Below are 9,677 nucleotides of genomic sequence, written 5' to 3'. Positions count from 1 at the left end.
ATATATATATACACACACATATATCACACATATACATATGTATATATCAGATATACATATGGACCCTTCCCGCCTCACTTTTGCAAGTGGCTTTGCACATTGGCTGTTGCTTATTGCAGAGCATACAGTAAAGCTGGGTTGTTAACACTGGTTACTTCACTAGACAGAGTGAGGAGAAAAGAGAAATAGAGAAATCATAGCATGCCCTGTTCACAGCAAGGGCAATGGCCACGTGCATCAAAAATTGCTGACACCCTGAGGCACGTGGGTGGTGCAGTCATTTAAGCGTCTGACTCTTGGTTTCAGCTCAGGTCGTGATCTCAGGGTCCTGAGATCGAGCCCTGCTTCGGGCTCTGAGCTTAGCACAGAGTCTGCTTGAGATATTCTCTCCCTCTCCCTGCTCCTCCCACTTGTGCTCTCTCTCTCTCTCAAATAAATCTTTTTAAAAACATTGCTGACACCCTAACAATTAATGGACTAGGTGGATATTGTGCAAGCCTTATAGCTCATTCCTTTTGGGTGAAATGCATAATATAGCCTTTAAAATGGCAAGGGCTACACACCACCGGAACTCTGAAGGATACCGAAACATGTATTTTCCTCTTGGAGAGGATAGTCCGAATGATTACTGTTCTAAGAAATCAAGGGAACCCTCCCGATCTAACCTATTAAGTTAAAGTGCACTCACTGGCACGGTCAGCGTTTTTCCAGAGCGCAGAGTGAACAGATACCCGTTGTCAGCTGACGGTGCCAGGAGAGCAGCACCCCTCCCAGGTGAACATGCTGCAAAGCAATTCCAAGTTTCTTTACATATTGTCTTTCCCGAAGGTGACATTTGAGTATGGTCATTTCTAGGGAAAGATGAAAGTGCAGAGGGTCCTGGACACAGAGGCTTTACTTCACAAGACACACAGATACGCTTGAACCAACTGAAGTTCCCAGTGACTGTTCAGTTACTAATGGGCTAGCTTTTGTTAAAGTCTGCCCTGAGACCACAACCCATTGCCCAAGGCATTCACAATTAAAAGCCAGCTGATGAGGTCAATGGTCAGCTAAACGGGACCTCAAATAATTAGCAAAGAAAAGAAAAGCATGGCCAGTGCTGTGTTAAACTCTCAAAACAAAGTCTGAAAAAAAAGATGGAAATTCTTTAAAATTGTTTAGAAATTCTCAAATTTGTTAAAATTGTTAAATTATCAGAAAATGGCATCAAACTTGTTTAACCCCTTCAACAGCCCTGTAAGGTAGGTATTTTTATTTCAATTTTGTAGTTGGAGAAAAGTCCTGAGAGGGGCTAAGGAAGTTGCCCAAGGCCATACCCAAATGATAAATCCATATCACACCTGGGATCTGTGCCTGATTCCAAACTTGGTGTCCTTCCAACACATCACAGTGCCCAGTGGACTATTTCTGGTTCACATTCTCATTACAAGTAGGGCATCACACCTGCTCAACTACAAAAGACCCTTTGGTTTTAAACAACAAAAACAATATAGAGGTAGGTTATAGTTCCCTACTTTTAATTCACTACTAAGGTTTACCATCATTGGGGTTATGAAATTACCTCTTCGAAGCAAGCAAAGGATAACGGTGGAAAATAATGAACATACTTTCTTAATATTGAAAATAGAACATACAAGTTTATGTAACAGAAACCTATCCTGAGAAAATTAGACATCTACTTTAGGTGTCTAAAAGAAGTTATCAAGGCTCTACAAAAGGTTTCCTAGATCTGCTAATGGGACAGATAATCTTAAGTATGGGGATCGGATGGTCAATGAGCTGACCTTGGCAGGATCCTTTCAAAGAATGAATCTAAGCTCCAGCAAAACTAAATGGGAAAATGAGGTATTGCTTATTGCCTATCATTAGCAAATATTTTTTAGAGTAAGAACAATGTGGTTGACCCGAGGCAAGCTAGCATGACCATGCTCTGCTGGGAGTAGTATAAATAGGCCTAGGATTTCTAGAAAGCAATTTGGCAGTGTATATCAAAGATCTGAAATAACATTTTATCTTTTGATGCAGTAACTCCATTTCTCGGGATTAATTCTAAGGAAATGAAGAGAAATAAGGAGAGAAAATTATATATGAACATTTTCTTTACAAGGATTATAACAATATCTCAATGTTTGAAATAGCCTACATACCTAACAAATGAGAAATGAGCAAATTATAGTAAATCCAACATTGCGAGTTGTTTGTTAATAAATTTTAATAAAGAAAAATAAAGTCAACTGCAAAAAAAAAAAAAAAAACCTCCAAATAACCCAATTAAAAATTGGGCAAAGGACATAAATAGATGTTTTTCCAAAGAAGACATACAAATGGTCAACAGATACATGAAAATGTGCTTAGCATCACTATTAAGAGAAACAGAAATCAAAACACAAGGTGGTTATCACCTTACAGCTGTTAGAGGATATCTATTATAAAAAAGACAAATGCTAGCAAGTATGTGGAGTAGGAAGCCTTGGTGCATTTTTGGTAGGAATACTCACCGGTGCAGCCACTATGGAAAACGGTATGGAGGTTCCTCAAAAAATTTTAAATACAATTATCATGTGATCCAGCCATCCCAATTCGGGGTTTATATTCAAAGGAAATGAAATGACAATCTCAGAGATATCTGCCCTCTCATGATCAATGCAGCACTGTTCACAACAGCCAAAGGAAAGAAACAACCTAAGGGTCCATCAGTGGATGAATGGATAAAGGAAATGTGTGAGACACACACACACACACACACACACACACACACACACACACACACGTACGCACGGGCACGCACACACACAAATGACTATTGAGCCTTTAAGAAGAAGGAAATGCTACCATTTGCAACAACACAGATGAACCTAGAGGTGACTACGCTAAGTGAAATAAGAGAAAGACAAATACTGCGTGCTATCACCTATATGTGCAATTAAAAAAAAGAAGGTTGAACTCCTAGAAACAGAGTAGAATGGTGATTGCCAGGGGCTGGGAAGTCAGAGTAATAGGGAGAGGTTGGTAAAAGGGTACAAACTTTCTGTTTTAAGATGAACAAGGTCTGAGGGTAACAACACTGTAGTGTATAACTGAAATTTGCTGAGACAGCAGAACTTAAGTGTTCTCACTACTCCCCCCAAAATAAACATTTGAGGTGATGGATACATTAATTAGCTTGATGGGGGAATCCTTTCATACTACATACTTCTATCAAATCATTATATTGTACACTTTAAACATCTAACAATTCTTTTTGTCAATTACACCTGAAGCTGAAAACAAGAAAAGAAAAAGAAAAGTGAGAAACACATTATAAAACCACACGGACAAGGCAGTAGAACAGAATTAAGACAAAAGGCTTTGGAGTCTGACGACCTGGGTTCAAATCTGACTCCAACCAACAATTAGCTGTGTGATCTCCAGCTAGTTACTGCCTCTCTATGCCTGTTTCCTTATCTGTTAAATGAGCATGAACCCACTAACTACCTCATTGGGCTTTTTTGAAGATTAAGTGAGATAATACAAAGTGCTCAAATGTCCTTGAGTTATTTGGTATTTGGGAAATACTCAAAAGATGTTCATTCTTATTAATCATCTGTATTACATTGAACATATTTGGTATGACAATCTTGTTTCTAAGAGGCACCATTAAGGGGTTTATTTTCTTCCATATACCTTGCCATATTTTCCAAATTGAAATCAGAGGTATATGATACTTCTATGAATAAAAAAAAAAATTATCATGCGGGAACATGTGGAAGCTCTTGGCCCAATGCCCGGCATACAACAGTTCTTCCAAACACTTGCTGGAATGGCACAATGGGTTGTCCTCGACAGCTAATGCCAAATGAGTAATTTACATCCCAGACTGTTGAGAGCTGCCTGTCAATCCTTTACTGTTGGGTTTCCTTAGGGCAGTGCCTCACCCATATCCCCCTCCGTCACAATCAGCAGATTCTTCCCCAAACCCTTCTCCCTCTAATAATTTCACCTTAGCCACCAGCCTGGTGGCCACCTCGCCAAGGGCTTGAGGTCACATCTTCAGTAAATGCTGGTGGGCTGACTGAATCTAATATGATAATCTGAAGAATAAAAACACTCTATAAAGTCAGCAGCTTATTGTTTTACACCCAGTAAGTATTCCAATTTTCAAGAACAATTTCTAACTTTTAATTATGCATCACCACTCCAATTAAACATTCTCAAGACTTCCACTACATTAGGTCCTTACGGTAGGTTTTCCAATCCTGATAGAAGGCTCATATAACTCAGATTAAATTATTACTAAATGCAAAGAGAAACTTTTTAAAGTACTCAATTTGCATTTATTTGTATTATAATATTCAGCTTCAAAAGTCCGTTTTGAGAGCAAAGACTAATGCAAGAACAGCCACTTCAAAACAGTATGTCTGTTTATTGTCATTTTAGTTCTAACCCTTACCCGCAAAACTTAAAAGATAGGAGAGTTCCAGTCTTAAGAGAATATGAATATACTCTAATAGTTTTTGAACACACCGATAGTCCACTGTAAAGATTATTGCTCTAGATTAGCAATTCTCAAAGTGTGGGCTCCAGTCCAGCAGTCCCAAGATTAACTGGGAACTCGGAGAAATACAAATTTTCAGGACCCACCGTGATCTACTGACTCAGAAACTCAAGAGATGGAGACCCAGAAATCTGAATCTGTTCCTCCTGGTGATTCTGATGCAGTCTCAAGTTTGAGAACCACTTTTTAGAAACTAAACCCAACTAACAAGCATTTAACTGTTTAAGTGCCAGGACAAAATATGAAGCCAAAGCTTTGGTTGCCTGGAGAGTAAATTCCCCAGGGCAGAAAATAACCCTTACCCAAGCTTCATCTTGCTCAGGGAAGCCCGAAACTGTGATGATCTGACAACTTCATTGCTGAGCGAAGAGTGAAGAGAAGATATCTGAGAAGAAAAAAAATCCATGGATCGAGAGCAGAGTGGAGGGCTTGAAATGTCATCACTCAATTTCAAGCTGATGACAGAGGCAGCAGTCTCCTGATGGCATGAAGCAGCATGCTTAAGTTAAGAATTTGATCTCTCCGATTTGTTGGAAAACTCATTTCGGAAAGTCACAACCTCTGTGGGCCATTAGCACAAATGCCATTTTTTTAAAATCTCTATATGAATGCTCTATGGCTTTAAAACCAGATGCTACTTACCGGTCATGAAATTAAAAAAAAAAACAACAACAACAATTAGGCCATCAAAAATCCCATCTCTCAACCACTGTGAAGATTATAATTTATATCAAACACCTCCCTACTACCTGGCAAATAGTACAAACTTAAAAAAAAAAACTTAATCATCATATTGATGAAATATTTTGTCCTTATTTTAAGTGCTAGAAACATCTAGTTACCAAAAGGCATTCCAAACCTAATCTCACTAGGATTTCAATTTTTACCCAGAGAGTTTCAATTCCATGGAAGAGTCACATGGCAGAAACCCACATTCAAGGTGCAAAGACTGCGAGTGACCAAAGATAAATAAATAAATAAATAAATAAATAAATAAACAAACAAACAAAACACAAAACAAAAAAAACAAGATTAAATACATCTAGGGATAATGACAATCATCTCCTAACATTTTTATAGGTGAAACTGCCTAGCCTGGCTCTTGGCACATACAGGTGATCAATGTCTAGTTGAACCTGAATTTACTGAACCTGAATTTATAATCCGTATTCAAGGCACGGAGTATACCAATGTTTGGCTTACGAGGGTTTCAACAACCCCACGATTCCAGGCTCCTTGGGGACAGGAGTGTGACTCCTAATTCCAGTTTAGGAAGAAATCGCTTTCCCACTCGTATCCCCCAATTGTGAGACAGGTGCCACTCAGTCCTGCATCACATACCTGCTTCTGATCCCCAAGACTCAGAGAAGCAGGCACGCCTACTGTATCATTCCCATTTTATGAGTAGGGGAGCAATTGTCTCAGCAATTCCCCAAGATTCCAAACACGCTGAGCAGAGGAGTCGGACCAGCCCTCAAATGCCTCTTCCAGTACCTCACTAACAAATGGAAGTGGGTTTCATCAGATTCAAGATAGTCGATGAGCTGTAAGGTCTAGACCCTCACAAAATCTCACTAGAGAAAGAATATCAGAAGCGTGGGAAACAAGAAAGCATGGAAGGAAAAAATGCACCAACAGAAAACAGGACTATTTCTTTAACCCAGAGTCCTTTCAAATATGCTCCCCCCTCTTCTTGATGGGCAGGTACACAGCTGCACAGCAAGCAAGAGACCCCACTTCCCAGCCCTCCCGCCTAAGTCCCAGCCAATAGAAATAATGACCAGATTCTTCAGTCACCTGCTTGCAAGGACATCCGTTTCCTTGGACTTTCACTTTCCCCACTGCTGGCTAGAAGTGGGGGCAAGGGAAGCAAGCATGAAAACACAGAGCTACACTGCTGGTCTGGGTCTCTAGGGGAGACAGAAACCCCTGTGGTATCTAAGCCACTGTACTGGTGGGTCTCTGTTGTAGCAACATAACTTCTCCCCTCCTATTACAGAAAATAAGGGAGGCAGGCAGGAAAGGAGAGACAACAGAAAAGATAAATACTATATTAATAAGCCATAAGAGACTGTAGTATAGAAACGTACCTCATTATACAAGGAAGGGATGAGAAAGAAATCAGCCTTAGTAATTAGGGCTCTGCCATTCACTTAATGAGAAGAGAAAATATTTAACAAACTCTCTGCATAAACAAATATTATTTTGGCAAAAAGCAAACAAAATAATGTTGCTAAATGTATAAAAACAAGAAGGCCTAGATAACAAATGAAAAATATTAAGACAAACTGCCAACAACTTGCTGGATCCTAAGAAAACAAGAACATTAAAACTTCCTTAGGTGCTATTTTTAAATAGCCAGGAAACGTGGTTTAAAAATATTAACTGTTATTTTCTAAAATATAACAGTAAATAACAGGTATACAAAGATAGCCATATAGCCTTTTCGGGAAGAAACATGCATGGTCAATTTATTAAAAGCCCAGGGTTACAGGTTTCATCTGATCAAATTAATAAAAGCTTGTCCACCAGGAAGAAGACCAGACTAATGAGAGATTGCAATGGCTAGAAGATGCAGGGAAAGCCTTAATGAGAAGAATGGGGCTCAGTGCTGGGTGTGACTGGCTCAGGTCAACCCATATAATAGATTAAGTAAGTATTAACGAGACAAAACCAGTTGGCATCCCACCTTTCTTTTACAGGTTAATGAATTCCACAGCTTTGTGAACATCATCAATCCCAACACTGAACACAAGTCACCCACATGTCTTGAGAGATGTGACGCTTGCCAAGGGAGACAATAAAAGATCTGAAGATGCTGGACTCTCCCAGAGAAGAGGATATTCTGTCTCCCAGGGAATTGCCAAGAAAAAGCAGAGCTTTAATTTCTGACCTCCAATCACAAGAGTATCTTTAAAAAAACATGAATCTTGATGAAGTTATTTTAGCTTCCCAAATAAAAGTGTCATGAGTAAACCTTCAAGTACTGACTATTTCTGGTCCTGAGTTCCCACTAACTCAGAAGTGTTGATTAGGTGCCAGTGCAGTGCGAGCCCACAACCTAATCTATTTGCAAATTCAAAAGTGCATGCTTAAACTTCCTCTGCACATGTGTGGACTTTGCTTCTAAAACCCACATGAGTGATCCCAACGCTTTGATAAAAACAACAAAGAAGGAAAGGGAAAACCACTTATTGGTACTAAAGCCTTTACTGTAATAAACCAAATATATTTACAATTTATACAAATGTTTAACCTTCAACAAAAATACAAAAAAACATTTCACAAGATGCAAAACCAGGAAACAAGTTCATTGGAGACACCACTGCTCTACCAAGCACAGAAGGTGAGGGGAACTGCAAGGAACAGGAAGGTCACCTCGGCAGACCACACACACAGGAAGGAAGAGGCTCTGCCTACTCCCCTTGCCCCTCTGTCCACTCCGCCTTGGTGCTCCGTTTGGTCTAGGTAGATGGGGGACCTTCAGTGGATGGATTCGTCGCCTCCTCTTTGTAGACTCAAAGTAGTTTCGTGTCGAGGTTTGGAAACAGGTTTTCGTGGTTGTTTTTTTTTTTCCTTTTAAAGTTACAACTTTTCTATTTCTACAAATTCAAAACATTTTGGCCCGATTCAACTCTAAACGTTAAACCACATCATGTTTTCAGTAGATGACTTCGTAGACTGTAGCCTTCTTGTCCCCTGAGCCAGTGACGATGTACTTATCATCCACAGAGATGTCACAGCTCAGCACGGACGAGGACTCTTTGGACTAGAAGAGAAAACAGTGGGCGCAGGCTTAACGTGAACAGAGCTGCTCAGGGGCCCTGCTCCTCCCCGAGGTGCCTTCACTGCCGGAGTCATGGAGAATGCCCTGATCAAACGGTCATTCTGGGTAAGGAGCACTGGCTTACTTACCTGGAATATACTAGCTCCGTAGGGGGTCCGCCAAGCATTGAGGAGGTTGTCTTTGCCGGTACTTACAAACCACTTACCTAGAGTTAGCAAAGGAACATGGAGGTGAACACGATTAAAAATTCCTCCTATACTATTAGCCACCTGGACTTCATCAAACTCAGAGCATTTCTAATCATGAACTATCATGTCCAAGGGCTTGGCCTAGGACAGGAGGAGAGAGAGCAGGCTTTACATCGGGGCTCCACTGTGAGCCATCTGTGGTCTTGGGTTTTGTCTCAGCAGCAGCAGGGACCGTGTCAGCCCCACGAGCCACCGGATACACTTGGGACAGCATCACACCCAGCACACAGTGGGTCCTCAAATACTGACTCGATGAAGCTGCTGCCCTTTCAGTCCATTTCCTCACGATGAAATTGGGACTGGGGAGGATTAAATGACGAACTTAAGTAAAATGCCAGATAGAATGGGCTCAGTGACTAACAGCTACTCATCCCTCCACCCATCTCAAGAACAAATATTTGACCCCGTGTGCACTTCTTCCCTCTTGATTTTCACTGCAGAGTGTATAACAGTGTGGGGCAAGCTGAGTGTGCCCTTCTCTGATCCTAATTCCCTATGCTGCTCAGTCTCTTAAGAACTTCCAACGTGGCTGCCCCAGGCTTCTATAAATCCTGCCCCCTTTCAGAGTGGTAACGAATTGCCCTCCACCTCTGCTCCAGACTCCCCCGCCCAAGAAAAAAAAAAAAAATCTGTGTCAAAACCTTGTATTAGGCAACTGCATCCCTGCTGACTATTCTCACATTAGGAAAATAGGCTGAACGGATGTCACTATGCTCTGAGGGACATATTAAGACAATAGAATTATTGCATCCAGTTGCTCAGAGAACATTTTTTCCAGACATGATCTCTACTGTATTTTTTTTTTAAGAAATATTTTCCATTGAGGCCATTGGTGTCCTCCAGTTTCCTTTCAGCTCAACTCACCACAATAAGCAAATTTTAAGGACAGCACACAGCTCTCATGGAGATGCAGCTGGTACTTGTCAGGCTTATTTACGTGAAGAACTTCCACATTGCTACTCTCCATGCCCACGGCCAGCCACTCCCCAGTTGGGCAGTATCCAAGGGAGAAGATCTGTAGGAAGCAGAACAGGCTCACTAGTGATTTTGCCCAATAAACCGAGAAATGAAATGGCAACCAGAAATGGGGGTAAAACAGCAAGGA

The 9,677-nt window shown here is 40.8% G+C and overlaps 1 protein-coding gene across 6 annotated transcripts in view; it reads right to left on the bottom strand.

Moving 5' to 3' along the window:
* Positions 1-7,728: 7,728 nt before the first annotated feature.
* TLE1 (TLE family member 1, transcriptional corepressor) overlaps positions 7,729-9,677 on the bottom strand; it is a 93,673-nt gene continuing 91,724 nt past the window's right edge. For all 6 annotated transcript variants that reach the window (XM_027615297.1, XM_027615298.1, XM_027615299.1 and 3 more), the window contains 3 exons: positions 9,437-9,587; positions 8,453-8,529; positions 7,729-8,306 (listed from right to left, as the gene is read on the bottom strand). In XM_027615297.1, the coding sequence (XP_027471098.1) occupies positions 8,199-8,306; positions 8,453-8,529; positions 9,437-9,587 (336 nt within the window). In that variant the 3' untranslated portion in view covers positions 7,729-8,198. The remainder of the gene's footprint in view (positions 8,307-8,452; positions 8,530-9,436; positions 9,588-9,677) is intronic.

The sequence above is a fragment of the Zalophus californianus genome, chromosome 13, assembly GCF_009762305.2.
Source record: "Zalophus californianus isolate mZalCal1 chromosome 13, mZalCal1.pri.v2, whole genome shotgun sequence".
Lineage (NCBI taxonomy): Eukaryota > Metazoa > Chordata > Mammalia > Carnivora > Otariidae > Zalophus > Zalophus californianus.
Note: the sequence above shows the minus strand (reverse complement) of the source record. Positions and strands in the feature narration are given on the sequence as shown.